This window comes from Clarias gariepinus, chromosome 8 (assembly GCF_024256425.1).
Source record: "Clarias gariepinus isolate MV-2021 ecotype Netherlands chromosome 8, CGAR_prim_01v2, whole genome shotgun sequence".
NCBI lineage: Eukaryota > Metazoa > Chordata > Actinopteri > Siluriformes > Clariidae > Clarias > Clarias gariepinus.
In genome coordinates, this window is record NC_071107.1 from 12,322,723 (window position 1) to 12,338,741 (window position 16,019).

At 37.1% G+C, this 16,019-nt stretch overlaps 2 protein-coding genes across 2 annotated transcripts; one reads left to right on the top strand and one right to left on the bottom strand.

Annotated features, from left to right (window-relative positions):
• Positions 1–1,961: 1,961 nt before the first annotated feature.
• tmx2b (thioredoxin-related transmembrane protein 2b) lies at positions 1,962–8,355 on the bottom strand. Its single transcript, XM_053501810.1, has 8 exons — positions 8,038–8,355; positions 7,085–7,145; positions 6,689–6,802; positions 5,694–5,770; positions 5,420–5,526; positions 5,230–5,295; positions 4,990–5,119; positions 1,962–3,204 (listed from the first exon to the last, which is right to left on the bottom strand). Exons 1-8 carry the CDS (start codon positions 8,224–8,226, stop codon positions 3,031–3,033), a joined length of 918 nt encoding a protein of 305 aa, XP_053357785.1. The 5' UTR covers positions 8,227–8,355; the 3' UTR covers positions 1,962–3,030.
• A 244-nt stretch (positions 8,356–8,599) lies between these two features.
• Positions 8,600–14,286, top strand: med19b (mediator complex subunit 19b). Its single transcript, XM_053501811.1, has 6 exons — positions 8,600–9,130; positions 9,614–9,736; positions 10,583–10,716; positions 12,395–12,491; positions 12,628–12,722; positions 13,836–14,286. The coding sequence occupies exons 1-6, from the start codon at positions 8,773–8,775 to the stop codon at positions 13,899–13,901; spliced, it is 873 nt and encodes a 290-aa protein (XP_053357786.1). The 5' UTR covers positions 8,600–8,772; the 3' UTR covers positions 13,902–14,286.
• Positions 14,287–16,019: the final 1,733 nt, after the last annotated feature.

A 16,019-nucleotide genomic window follows, 5' to 3' on the forward strand; every position in this document is an offset into this window, starting at 1 on the left:
TTAATTTTAACCAACTACTTAGACATGACTAAGCAAAAAATAAAAATGGGTCACAGGCAAAGGAATTGCAGATACACGATTACATTTTTGTTTTTTCAGTTTTTATGAGCAAGAAATGTAGTTTTAAGAGTTCTACATTTTTGCAATGTCATTCCCATATTCTTGTGGTAATAAAACTTGCCCCTCATAAAAATAATGAAAACCCAAATGTACAGTTTGAAGTCTAAAGCCTCCCTGTTAACATCCCGGCAAGGCTTCCATATATGCACACATTTTTTTTAAACTGTCCTTGACCTATTCTGTGTTGCCTATTCTGATACACACATCAGTAAAACACACAGCTATGTTTAATAGTAAAATTATGAGCATTTTCACATGCATAATGTGGGGAGAACTCAAGGGATTGGAACTAAACAGCTGTGTAATGATGCAGCCCTCATGCCTAGTGTACACACCTTTGGAGGCAGTGTTATGATCTAGGATTGCTTCAATTGGTCAAGTTTAGGTTCAGCAAGGTTATATGCTCGAAACGTGGTCAGCTGACTACCTGAATACTGAATGACCAGGTTTTACCATTAATGGTTTATGTTTTCCCTAAGCATACTCCAAGGTGATGATGCTAAGGATCATTGGGCTTAAACTCTAAAACAGTGGTTCAAGGAGCACAAGACATTATTTTCACAAATGGATTGGCCACCGAAGAGTACCTACCTTAAGTGATTTCTCCAAGATCTTGACATTAAATAAGATTATCGAAATTATGCCAAGGCCATAATCAAACATGTCTAGGTCACCAATGGGGAAAAATATCTTAATTTTCCATTATTATTTATATATTCAAGCTCACATTGAATTGGTTGTTTATGTATTGCTTACACGTGTGCAGTTAAATTCTACGCGAACAAGGTCACTAGCACATCTGCTATTTAAATAAGAAACTGAACAGCTTTTCGAGGCAGGGAGGCGTTGGTGTACAGTATATTGTAAAGCAATACTCAGACAAGGTTGCCCTCTGGCAGGCTGCAGGTCTTATTGCAGTTGAAGATGTTAATGCCTAGATTTGGAATGATTAAAGAAACTCTGCTTTTGTTAATTGTACACAAGAGTGTGCTCTTTAAGCATGTAATCTTTTAATCAGCTCAGAGAGTAAGCCTTGCCCCACATTTAAATGCTTATGGTTTGTTTTTATTTAGCTAATCTTAATCTGTGATCTAGGGTTGTCAATCCATACCACAGTTATACATGTGGAAATGCCAATAGCAACCCTTTCAGACTGATGTTCATTGCATTCAGGGAAAAAGGTGATAAGTATTTTATCATGGCTGATCTTTCAGTGAAGATTGAAGTGGTCTCTCCTTATTTTGTGAGCTAAGATATTCTATAAATGTTCAAGACAAACCAGCACTTGTGAATGAAGGTGTAAAAGCAATTGATATTTACAGAAGACTTCAAGCACAGTATGCTGAGGAGACTCTTAGCCGCAGTAAAACATTTAAATGATGCAAACATTTTAAAGGTGGTATGTCCGTAAGCACGGCATTTGATCCTGGAGCCTAATCCAGTAGTTCCCGTGAACATTCAGCAAGACTGCAGAGTTCACAGTTGTACAGACAACTTGTGGAAGGGACGCTGCATCAGTCTGTGGGAACACAATTGCCTCAACTCTATTTGCACATTACAGGAAGCCAGCTGGGAATTAATGACACAACCCCCGTACAGTTCTGACCTCAATCCAAGCCATTTTCATGTTTGTGCTATTAAAGGAGTTCCTGGGAGGCCAGCATACTAATAAAACCTAGTACTTTGATGGTATCCAAGCACTAGTTAAACACTGGGATGAGTGCATAAGTGTAGCAGGGGGTTAAATAAAGTTATAAAGGGAGTTTTTAGTCATTTAGTCTGGTATTCTGCACAATTAAAAGTCCACCCACTAGTGTTAGAAGACAGAAAAATAATGAATTTGAACTTTTTTTTTTTATTTAGGTATTTTTCATTTTAATATCAACATTCATTCCAAACTACTCAAAGCACACACAATCAACATTACATCCATCTGCAATAGGGTTAATCACTAAACAGTAATCATGGTTTGGAATAACGTTAGAATCAATTGGTCACTGGTGTGCATGCAGACGACACTTCTTTCAGTAGGCAACCTAACTTGTTACATCCCACATAAAGCGTGGGTAGGCAAGTCTGCACTAACTGAAGGATGACCTGATGGAAATCAGAATGCAGTGATTTTTATTTTTGGTAAAAAAGCCAAAACATCCCACACGCTTTCATTTTTTCCACGAGATGGAAAACAGAGCTGGAATTATCAGGATAATAACAAAAAATATTTAGGGCCATGCAGCTTCAGCAAATGGATGCTAGAATGAAAGACATCTCTGCTCAAACATCAAGGCTTTAAAAATATCACATAGCATTTGATGCTTCGGTCTTTCTTAATACAGAGCTGATGTACCAACACTGACAGCACTCCTTCAGTGTCTATAATTTATATAAAAAAAAGGAATAAAACTTCACCGTTTTGATACCAAATGAGTGGCAAACAGGATCAAAACTAAATATCTAAGGAAAAAAGTAGGAATGAGTTATCAAAAATGGAATAAAGATTAGAATTCAATCAGTAGTCAGTAATCATTTAAAAGCCACTATCTACAAAATATATAAATTAATCAAGAGTGATCATTAACTCATTAGAGGTAGGAGGCATGAAAATGGTATTTGTCTTAAAAAAAAAAAAAAAAAAAAAGCAAGAATACCACCAACAGGCACAATGTCTCACTGATCTCCTTAATAATGGCTGTGGGCAGCTATGGGTTTTTAAACAGCATTACTCTGTGCTTTTCAATTCCATTCATTTAGGTATTAGTTTTTAATGATAGGTGGTACCGAGGAAAAAAAAAAAATTCAATAGTTTTTTTTTTTTTTTCCCTCACACAACTCTGGGCACTGCATGTCACTCTGAGCGTTTGCGTAAACCCATCCTGTTCCACGATGATGTCCCAATGTTATCTACTCATTTTATTTATCCTTCTTGCTCTCAATCTCTGCGACGTCTGTTTCGGGTTCCTCCTCCTCAGGCACAGTGGGGAACTGCGACTCGCTGGGCTTCTCATTCCGCTCTCCTTTTGTCTTATTCAGTTTCTTCGATTTTTGATACAGCTCGTTCAAATTGAACTCTCTGATGATGTTCTCCTGAAAATGAGGAAAGTGTTCAGGGTGAATATGGTGGACTATTTCTATAGCACAGAATGTGAGGGCAGTGACTATCTTATTGGATATTATCACAATACCAAGTTGCTGACTTGATTTGTAGTGGGATTCTATAAGCATCACAATTTTATTAATATCCCGATTTAATATTTATCTTTTAAAGATTGTGTTACAGTTCTAAACAAACTTAGCAAATAATTAGATGTGCCTGAGACCTTGTTTGCATGGAATTTAATTGCACACTCAGAAGCACTGAATTTCTAAATGGGGAAAAAAAAAAAAAAGTTTAGTGTTACCGTGAAGTGCGTGGAATGAAGGTGCGAGATCGCGGTTAAGAAGATTTCAACTGCACATTCATCGCCAAACTAATTCTATACATATAATAAAAAGTTGGCGTGTCTGTACAATAAAGATATTTGCGAAAAAATTATTTGGGGGGACCCAAGATAAGTAATAGAACAAATCAAGATGGTTTTTAGAAACCAAATCAAAGTAGTTTTTTTTGGTTTTTGTCTGTCTGTGCACCATGTAAAAACTACTGGATAAACTTTAATGGGGTTTTCATAGGTGTATTTGGCCAAGCTGGAGGTAAAATAAGTCTGCCCACAGGAAGAGAAGATACGCTACTTTTAAATTTAATTGGAAAACGCCCTTGTATTATAAAAAAATAAAAAAAATTTTAAAAAAAACTTGAAATCGACCTTAAAAAAAAATAGTTTGTCTCAAAATTCCAAAGATGGCGCTGTTCATTTTTTAAGAACACACTTGTGTGTACAATTGAAATCTATTTAATATACGCAATTTCAAACCTTTATTCATGGTAAAACAATTCCAGTTACTTCCAAAATTCAACAGATGGTGTTGTACATTTTTAAAAACACTTAAATTAAAGTGTGCCATTAAATTCCATACGAATTAAGTCAGGGACACACCTAGTGTGTCAATAATTTAGAGTGCATCACCTGTAGGATTATAAATGAACTGCCACACCTTAAACGCGCACACATCTACACTGGCTAGCGAAAAAGTCACGCACCAAAGATTTTGTTCAGTCAGATTTAGCTTTGAGGCGAAACGGTGGTGTAGTGGTTAGCACTGTCGCCTTGTACCTCCAGGGTCCAGGTTCGATTCCTGGCCAGGCTCTATGCCCGTCTCTGTGTGCATGGAGTTTGCATGTTCTCCCCGTGCTTGGTGGGTTTTCTCCGGGTACTCCGGTTAATTCCGTTTAATTGGCGTTCTCAAATTGGCCGTGGAGTGTATGTGTGCCCTGCGATGGATTGGCACCCTGTCCAGGGTGCCCTAAGTCTCCTGGAATAGGATCTAGGTCTCCGCAACCCCGAATACAGGATAAAGCGGTATAGACGATGAGTGAGTAAGTTTAGCTTACAGCACACAATGTGGTGGCCACCACTAGTTCATGTGTGAAAATTATTCATTCCTCATGTTTCCTTAACCACTCTCTCACAACTTGTGTCCAGGAATGTGTTCAGTTCTCATCACATTGTGTGTGTAGAAATGCTCTTACTTTCACTATTAAACATGGCTATGGATTTTACTTTAGATTTATTTACCAGGCTACTTCAAGTGTTTAAGTGATCTTTATTATTATTATTATATTATTGAATAATCGATTTAGGAGTCAGCTTTTCAATGCATTTGGTGGAAGACAATGTTATTACAGAGTGCCATAAATGTTACACATTAATAAATCAGGGTTACTTGATAATTCATTACGTTATTATGAGAAAATACATGTTCATTTCTCACCTCGGTAAAGCTCCAAGACACTGCTCGTCCTTTTTTGTCCACTTGGGGGCGTCTCATAACTTCTTTCCCTCCCTGGAACAGCACCAGAGATGGCAGCTGCTTGGAAAGAGGAGATGTGCTCACCTTGTACCTGACATCATAATGACAAAGAAAGAAAAAGTAATGACATTGACACATCTTTGATTAGAAAAATGTCTTAGCCCAGCTTGAATGATGCGCATTATAGAAAGTGTTGCTTACTTCTTAGACACTTCACCGTAGCGGCCCACATCCACTTTTCCAAACTTCAGCCCTGCACAGTTGTACCTGGTGACAAAAAGACGGGATTAGAAGTTAGAATACTTCTGTTACTTTTATTTCCCAGATTTATCTCCATTTCCCAGAATACACCATGATGTGCAAGACAAAATAAGCTGTGGCTGTATCTCACTTTAATGACAGATCAGCATAGACAGATGCGAACGACTGACACTCAGAAGACCAGTTAGCGAAGAACTCCACAATCCAGGTCACACGGTTGTCTCGTTCCAATTCCTCCTGAAGACCAAACAAGGACATCAGAAGACAGAGGATTCACTTCATATTAATATAACCTGTATGTGTTCTATCAAGCAAATTATTGTTGTGTGATAACAGTTTAAGAAGCAAATGCCCTCAGAGTCCTGAGGGTACACCTGAAGTGTAAAGGTTTAAATGATTCTTACATCTATGGTCTTATCACTGAAGTACTTAATGTATTCTGGGCCCATGTACAGTGGAGGCTTGCAGGTCATGAGAAACACTGAAAAACAAGATATATAGTATGATAAAGATTAAGGATATGACCTGGAAATAAATTTGTCAATTACTGTTTAAAAAAAAAAAAAGACAGTGGTCAAACATAAGACACTCATGATATAATAACATCTGCAGTAGTTGAGGAGCTACTACAACCATGCTGTGTCATTTACTGTAGGTTTCTAGTCCAGAATCTAATAAAGTGTTGTTGCAGATGTGCACTTTCCTCCTGGAGACCTTCTGCTACAGAAGGTTAAAACAAGTAAGACCACCATTTTCATTATATACAGATTTCTTTATGAAAAGATAGCAACACTGGATATCTAACAGGCACAAATAAAAAGGACTATATGGATGAAGGACATAGACATATGTAAAAGAGGCCAAGACCAATCTTCAAGTACCACCAAACTGCTAAACCTTTTTTTCATAAGGTCATATTTAGAATGACTTTACTGATGTATGATTCAAGTATTAAAACAATGCAGTTTCAGTCAAAGTTCACTCAATTTAGCAGGCAAAAATATTTTTACAGAAAATAAAGCTCTGGTGCTAAAATATTAATACAAAATGCTTTGGTTGAAGAATTATTAATGAAATGTTAGTGACTTGATTCTTGAACTTATGAGTCCATTGAGTTAATGGGCACCCATTATGCAAAATTCAGTCTTTAGTCATTTGAGACTTTCAGATATGTCTCCAAGTGTGTGTCTGTGTTTAAACTAAAAAACAGTAATTAAAAAAAGGGGGGCAAATAGATTTTTCCTCTATTGTGACCTCATGAGAAGGTGCCTTTAGCTGGCTTGTTGTTCAGCTCTGCTGTCTCTGGTGGGGTGTATCAATAGTAGCTCAATTACACAGTCACAAAAACAGCAAGCTTGGGGTACAAGTGAAATAAACGACATGCATGTTGTGTACTGACCAATGCACAGGGTCAGGTAGAGCAGTCCCATGCGGATATCGAGTCTGAAGAACAGGATCACATTGGCCACTTTACAGAAAAGAATGATGTTTCCTACATGCTGTTCAACCGTTACTGCACAAAGGAAGGAAAGAAAATAGGATAAAGGTGAGAATACACAGGTATGGGTGTAATTAGACACAAAGACAAGGCTAATTGCAAAAGATTTCACATGCATTCCACAAAACTGGGTACTTGACTGACCTCAGATAAGCTGAGGAGGACTAACATGTATACAGTAAACACAGCTAGTTTTGAGGACCACCGGTTTTTAACGACTGCATTGTTGTTTGTTTTAAAGTGTTGATATGTAAGCAATGTAGGGGAAAAGGTAAAAAAAAAAAAAAAAAAACTTACTTGCTCTTCTGTTTTTCATCATGACTATAGCACTGAGAAACATCAGTATTTCCACCTCTCTCTAAGGAAACAAATGAAAATGTGGATATTAAACAAAAGTAGATAGATCAATATAGCAATGTATCGTCACTGAACAACGAATAACTGTAACATAACCTGCATGTGGTGTTGGAGACAAGGAGTTACACATATACAGATTTTGCTACTGATTTACATTTACAGCAGTTATTCTGAGTGACTCGATTAAAAAAATTAATCTCATTATACATCTTTGTTAGGAAGTTTATGGTTAAGGGCTTGCTCATGGGTACAGTGGCAACTTGGAGGTTGGAACTGAAGTCCAACACATTACCAACACACTGAGCTACCCCTGCCCTGCTTCTTGCTATACTGGTACTTCTCACTGTCACCTCAGTGCTAGTAAGGAATTAAGGCATTGGACTACTGATCGGACAATCTCAGGTTCAATTCCCAACACCACCAAGTTCCTATTTTTGGGCCCTTAACCCTTAATTTGCTTCCATAATCTCTTTTGATCAATGAAAGTCACAGAAATGTATTAATTGGCACATTGCTGCTAATGACTGGATATTTTGCGTTAACAGACTCTTGGTGTTGGACTAGTCGGAAGGTCATAGGTTCAAATCCCACCAACATCAAGTTGACACATTTGGGCCCTTAACACACAAAGGCTCAGATGTATAATGAGATAGAAATGTAAGTGGCTTTAAATCCCATAAATGTTATGATTTTGTGCTCATCCACACCCAGTCCTGTTCTCTCTATATAAAAGACTAGCATGGCTCCAGATCCCTATACATTAAGTTACATTCATCCTCATCATCATCCTCATGTGTTCGCTCCTGTAAAGGGGGAACAAAACCCTATCCCATAATCATTCTCCAAACATGCTGTCTTAAAACCATTTCTTATTTTGATTTGTAGACACAAACCCAGTCGAAGTCGCAGGGGTTCCCGTCCTCCCTCTGCGTTGAAAGATGTTCGCAGATGCCCGGAGTCTTGCGGACCATCAGGAAAGCTAGCGACATAAAGAACGACGCAACGTAATACGGCCTCAACAGCCATTTATAAACCTGCGGTAAATGATACAGGAACGCGAACAGAGGAGTCAGCAACGCCATTTTGTTCCCCAGGAAAAAAAGTGCAAGCACGAGTAACAAACGCAAACCGTTAATAAAAGCAGCGAGTGCAGTGCGGCGCTGCTGAGGCTAAAACGACGTAACAAACGTGTTTGCCGACGTAACAGAGGTCACTGCGGACGACGTGAGAAAAATATAGGCCACGCCTGTTCCTGGCGCACGCTGCGATTGGATAGCTCGGGAAAACCGCTTAAAATAGCGTTCTAGTGCACTTCTCAGTGTGCACAAGCCATTCTTCTAGACGCCAGAAAGGTTACCTAGGTAGGGAACGTAAAGGCGCTTGAGACTCAGCTGACACAGGTTATATAGGAAGACGTCGTTGCAGTCTTCCGTGTGTTTTAATAGTGTAAGTGTCAGACAATTTGCGCCCAGTAAAACTTTTATTTATGTAGTCACTTCCACTTATATAAAGTAGATGTCCACAACAACAACAAATAATTTGAGTTCTGTAACGGCTCTTACATAATGACATGTAATGCGCATCCAAAGTGTGTTAAGTTGCGATTGTAATTCAGATATCGCAATAATATGTGCATTACGGTAGAAACTAGTAAACTCCGCGGACTACACTCAGACAGTTTTGTTACCAAGAGCGTCAACAAACTCTTCTCACAACACATCAAACTGATAAGTTCATATTGTAAAAACACTTTCTTGAACATGACAGAAATATTTTCATCGCTTTACGGACAAACTGACGCTCAGGGACCTTCGGGACCATCAGGAATGGGGTTCGGGCCCGGAAAACCACTGGCACCACCGGTACCCCAAAACCCAGTACACATGGCGATGCCCATTCCGCACCAGCTTGTAGATGAGGGGCCCCCTCTCCGAAAACAAAGTGCTGCCATGAATGAACCCTTTTACTTAGTGCGAGAGCTGCCAAGTGAGTACATTTCTCAGCTTATTCTCTTAAGCATGCTTACTTCCTTGACTGAGTCTTGGCACCAAGACACACAGTCCTTACTCAGCACTCAGTGCTTTTAACGTGTGCATACTGGTACAGGGGTAAACATTCAATAATTATTTTATACAGTCCAATAAATCCTGCTTTCAGCACACCTCAATCAGCTGCTAAACTCGACTTTACCTGAGAACTTATTGACAGTCAGTGTCAATGACTTAATCAAGTAACCACTGAGATAACAAACTGGCTTATTCATTGGTTCATCTTCAGTATCCCATATCAGGTACGGTATACTGGGAATAGATGGATGGAACGCCAGTCTATTACAGAGTACCACACACACACACACACACACACTAACTATCAAGTAGGGGCAGTTTAGCACAGCAAGACTGCAAATTGTTATAACTGCAAATGCATCAGTTTTGTGTTCTTTATCTTGTCCTGTTTCTATATTTCTAGTGGAAAATGAACTGACTGGAAACACCAACCTAATTACACACTACAATCTGGAACATGCATACAACAAGTTTTGTGGTAAAAAGGTGAAGGAGAAGCTGAGCAACTTTCTCCCAGAATTACCAGGTAAGTACATTTAAAATTAATCAGTAATGCGGAGTGGTTTGTGATTATACTCCTTACATATAAAAGGAGGCACAAATGCCTGGATTCATTAACAACTGTTTGTTTAAAAGTGTAACTTTGAGAAATGCTCAAATCCATGGCTTCTTATACTTGTGTATAAGCTGATTGCAATAAAATTTAGTACACCATGCAGCTCCTTCCTTCAGGCAATTTAGGCCTTTATCCAGAACACTACAAAGGACTAAACTGATCGGATTTGCTTCACGCAATGATCACACTGGTGCTGACACACGCATCTTAAATCATTTCATACTCCGTTTTAAACCATACTACTGCTGTCATACCCACACAATATATTTACATATAATTTAATATTTTTATTCTTCACAATTTGCACTTTCATTTCGAAAAGTGTGAAAAGGTTAAATAATGGTTTATTTTGTAATTTAATTTCCAATATTATTATTTGTAGTGTGATTTTTCTATTTTAGATCACAGACAGTCGTGTAAGCACTTCACTGTACATCATAGTTGTATTTTAAGTTTATTTCTTAATGCACTACAACTGATACATGCAGACACAATTTTCTACTTTGGTGAATGTTTGTTTTGGACCAATTGTGAAAAAAGAAGTCCAGTGGTACGTCTAATTAACAGTCTGTTGTTAGTTTTAAATTCTTCATGGGTGTAAAATTAAAAAGAATAATATAATATTTTATTATATTGCTTGTTTATCCAGACTTTTGGGACACAATATATGTAGTAAAGGACATTTTCTTTGAACAGGGAATATTGGCTTGATTTTTGAAAGTAAAAAAAAAGATTCACTTAATCTTCTTTTCCCAGGTATGATAGACACAACAGGTCTTCAGGATGGAAGTTCTTTGCGCTCCCTTATCGAGAAGCCCCCAGTGTGCAACAACTCCTTCAGTCCTCTTACTGGAACCATGCTCACTGGGTTCCGATTACACACTGGCCCTGTAAGTGTACTGTTTTTATCATGTCATGCCGCTTCTATGATATAAATCTTTTTTTTTTTTTTTTTACATGATCTGGAAGTGCTCTTCTTCAGGATTTGCTAACACAAACTGTTTTTGCCTATTTCATTATTTTGTTCTGTAAGTGTAATCAGTACTGTGCAAAAGTCTTAAACACATGCAAATAACTCCTGCAGATCATAAATGTCTTCAAAATAGTTCCTACATTTAAAAAATATTATATGCAGTTAACATATATATATATATATATATATATATACACTGTATATATTAATGCAGTAAACAGTAATCAGTGAAACTAAGTCAATAATTGGTGTGATGGCCATTTGCTTAAAATATGGTCTCAGGTGCAATTTGTGCAATTTCTTTTTTATAAATGCAAAACCCAGAATTTTTTTTTTTTATCTTAAAACTTTTTCCCCCTCTGTATTATTTTTCTTTTTTTGTTGAGCCATATTAAATATGGCCTTCCTGTAGTTATATATTTTTTTATCCATTTAAAGAAATGTTTGAAGACTGTTGTTAGTTATGTTATAACAGATATCGAGCAGTTCCTCAATGGTCTCTTAAAAATGAAGTGGCCTCCTTTCTTAAGACCTCCCAGAGGTTAACAACTTAAATAACCCCTTTATCACAAAGTGCTGACAATATTGACTTTAGTCCAAGACAAACATTAATAATTTGTTTCTGTGAATTATATGTTTCTCTTTAAATGCTGACTTATTCAAATACTCAAATTAATGTAAACCTGATAATTTGCCTTGCAGCTTACACTTTTATCAGAGCTGATGTTGTAGAAAATTAAACAACACATTCTGGCTAGTACAAATTTTCAGATTCAGCACCGCTGTTGCACATGGGTCAAACCAGGACTTCTGCTTGTGCAGAGTAACAGAACATAGTTTTGAGAGGAAAAACTGTCTGTATTTTTCTGTATAATCCCCTGCTACACTAATACACTCATCCCAGTGTTTCATTAGAGCTTGGATACCATCAAAGTAGAAAGTTTTCTCAGTACACCAGATGATCAGACTGCCTGCTCCACGTCATTGTCATTGCTGAAGCGCTGGCCTCTCACATGCTCCTTTTGGTGGAAATCTCTTGGAGCAAGGTCAGGACTGTACATGGATGTGGCACTAACCCTAGATGCGTTCCTTTAATCTGCAAGTGGTGCCATGGGCAGTATGTGGGTGTTCATTGAACGCATTTGGTGATCAAACATGCCTATTTTTTCCCTGAGAACATTATGCCTACCTTGAAAATCCACATGAATAATACCACATTTTCCCAAAAAATCCTGACCATAACTTTACCTGCAGATGCAATTGCATGGAATGTTTGGGAGGTGGTGTGTGTTTTCACTTTCATTGTTTTGATTTATGTTTCAATTCAGGGGTTGATTGATCCACTCAAGTTTCATCATAGGTAACAATGCAATCAAGAAAATCCTGTTTTATGGGGTATCTCATGACATGTCTAGTCCCCATTTGACTTGAATGCCTTTCATATAGCAATAAATTAATTATGATTGTTAAGACTCCTCTGAATTACAGCTCTTTATCTGTATTTTGACAAAACAGCATATTTTCCCACGTATCAAATTTAATGGCAAAAATTGGCTAACATGCTTTTTTCTCCACACTGCCTTGACCTCCTCAAGCTTCCCGAGCAGTACAGACTAATGCACATTCAGCCACCAAAGAAGAAGAGCAAACATAAACACAGACATCACAGACCCCAGGACCCCTTACCCCCAGGTATTAAGTCTTTCCCTATTATTTCATTCCATCACTATTTTAACATGACTTACTATTTTAGTTAGACTGTTAATTTTTTGTGAAGACCCTTCACTTTTGCTTTACATCTTATTTATTTAGCTGCTCTGTTTAACAGAAACCCCATCAGATTCAGACCACAAGAAAAAGAAGAAGAAGAAAGATGATGATCCTGATAGAAAGAAAAAGAAGAAGGATAAGAAGAAAAAGAAGGTATGTAAGATAATGAAACTCTGAGTGGATATTTAGGTCAATAATTAAACTCACATTTAGTAACACTGTAAAAATGGTGTTAATATATAAAACTTTGGGCTACTACTACTTATTTCAATATTGAAGGCTTTGCATTCACTTCACATTTTATCCAGGCTTGGGTCTGGGACAGAGAGTGCAGTGACTTGTGCACCTCTGTAGCTTGAGACTTCATTAGATATATGAACCCTGGTCTTCTGTGAGACAGTTGGATATGTTCCCCCACTGTACAAACAATGTCTGCAAAGCTAAATGCAACTATAAAACTGTGAAATTGCGGTTGAATGATAGGAATAACCTTCGGGACAAGTTATGTAAGTAATAACACAAGACAGCTGTGTCTTTTACAAGGGCTGTACCAAAAATAATGCATAACTTTTTTAATACTTGATATAGTCTCCATCACAAGCGATGCATCAGTGAACTAAACTATCAGATTCTTATTGAAAACCCCCTTTATAGCAGTTGATGGTCTCCCATTTTGCTACAGAACTTTCAAACAGCAGTCAAGAGTTGTGTCCAATGATGGCGCAAATGCAATGGCTTGTGATGGAGACTCTTGTATGTTAAGTAGTAGCTTTGTAGAGGAAGAGTTATTCTACTAACACGCGCAATTTAAATGAACCATGTCAACTACTTATTATGCCCACTTTTGCATTACTTTTAAGTTTAGCCCTATAATTCATACCGGTTGATTCCAAAAATATATTCACATAGACACTTGTAAGAATTTTTCCATTAAACAAAATCCTGTTTTTCAATTAGTTATTTTAAAATCATCATAAAAGAGCATCTGCCATACAAAAGCCTGGTTATAAACTATTGCTATAAAAAGGAATGATTGCATTATTATTATTGTTCATGTCGTAAACAGGACGTTCCAAATTCAATGCACAATTTCTGACTAATCAGAATTGAGCAGTGAACCTTAAGCTATGTAAATAATTATGAAAAATAATAACATATTACTGGACCAGCACAGCCCTAATTAAATTAACGGATTGAATTTTGAGCTTTACGTATATCTATTGTATGTATTAAAATTATATTTCGCTGTTTGCTGTTTGTTCTCAGAACCGTCACAGTCCTGATCACCCCGGCATGACCGGCTCTCAGCCTAGCACCAGCAGTCTGAGGTAGAAGCCCACAGGAAGGGAGATGAAGCAAGAATTCATTGTAAATAGCATTAAAAGACAAGCGATCATTTTAAGACTGTGTGTGTGTGTGTGTGTGTGTGTGTGTGTGTGTGTGTGTGTGTGTGTGTGTGTGTGAGAAAGAGAGAGAGAGAGAGAGAGAGAGAGAGAGATAGGGAGAGAGGGCACTGCATGAACAGTGGACTAAGCAGTGCAGACCTTTATGCCTTTATTTTTACTCTTGTATATTACTTGTGTATATGCTTCGGACAAGACAACGACCATTTTTGTTCCGTCAATTAGAAATTGTCTGTTTACTTATGCAATTATTATTGAAAAATGTCATGGACACTGTGAACATCTTTAAATCAGTAAATTACTTTTTTACTTTTTTCCTGTGATTCATATTTTATTATTTTTTGCACCTTACTTTTCTAAAATACAAGTTGTGTAAGAGTAAAAACTTCCCTTATTTCTCTATATAATCACCTGCTACACTAAAGCATATATCACAGCATTTCACTAGTGCTTGGATACCATCAAGGTAGAAAAAAATGTCCTTAGTATACTGGATTAATGATCAGACCGCCTGCTTCATGTCTAAACGCCTGCCTCCCAGGAACTGCATTAATTGCACAAACATGTACTGTAGACATGGCTTGGAGACAGATGCATCTCTTCCACAAGTTGGCAACAACGTATCTGTTCAGTTTCAAGGATCAGACATTTGACTCACTGAATGTTCACAGGAACGACTGCAGTAATCTTCGGGCCATCTCGCCCAGGATTCATTCCCTCATTCTTGGACATACGGCCTTCTTTAAAACATTTGCACCATTAAAATGTTTTACTGTCACTAAGAGTCTCATCACCATATTGTATGGTGTATACATTTTTCTGTAAATGTATGTTTACATCTTCATCCATAAGAAATTTTATTACAAATCCTTGGTTTAACATAAACATCCCTCAATTTACTTAAGTAAACACATAAAGAAAAAATACAGTTCCAGCCAATAGTTCGGACACACCATTCAATGCAATGGCTTTCCATCAAATGCAACTATTTTTTTTTACATTTTAAATCAATATTGAAGACATCTGAACTACACAATAACACACAAAGAATTATGGCAATTAAAAAGAAACAACGGTTCATAAAAGATTTGAAGGGAAGTCTATCTGTTAAGTCTATCTGGTAAGTCTAGATGTAAAACACTGAATGCACAGTATATTCAACTGCAGTCAGAAAATCCATCAAACAGTACAGTAACACTGGATTTCATGAGGTGCATTCAAGGAGAGGAAGACCAAGACTTACATCTGCTGCAGAGAAGAGTTATTACCTTAGAAATTACAAATTAATACCCCAGATAAGAGCCTTTTCAGAGCTTAAGTAGCAGACAAACCTCACTATCAGCTATTTATCTGAGATCATATTTTGGATGCCTTTATCATTACATTACTCATTACAATGTAGAAACTAATTAAAATATAATTGAATTGGAAAATTCATACTTTTGACAATGTATAAAGGAAAAGGAAACACCAAAGTAGTAATAACTTAATTCATAGTCAGAGATAAAAAAAAAAAGAAACACTATAAGAATGCTTATGCTGTGTCCTTGCATTGTAGAACATCTGATTACAGAATTAAATACAAAGTTTGAATGCAACAAGTAGACGTGGGTGTTTAAAGTACAGTATATTGTACTTATTTTAGTCAAAATTGTTTATAAAGCAGGAAGAATCCAATTTAAAAGCAGCTTAGGGTTAAACTTTTCTGGCAGCCCTGGGATTACTTCTGGCTTCTTGTCACAGAGCCTACACTGTTCAGCTACCACACCTATAGGCATTTTCTAAATGGAGGAAAAAAAATATATACAGTACATGTTTAACTTTTATTATGAGAAAGTTTAACTTGTACAAAAGCAAGTTTAAAGACTAACAAATCCCTGGTAACAGAAGTGCAACTCATAATTAAACATTTTTTCCCAGTCCACAAAAGCATTGATGGCAGTTTCCAGTATGTCAGAAAATACAATTAGCTTATCATATTTTTCTTATATCACGAGTATTCCAAATTATGTATCTAAAGTAGACCTGATTGCTGTTTTTATATACA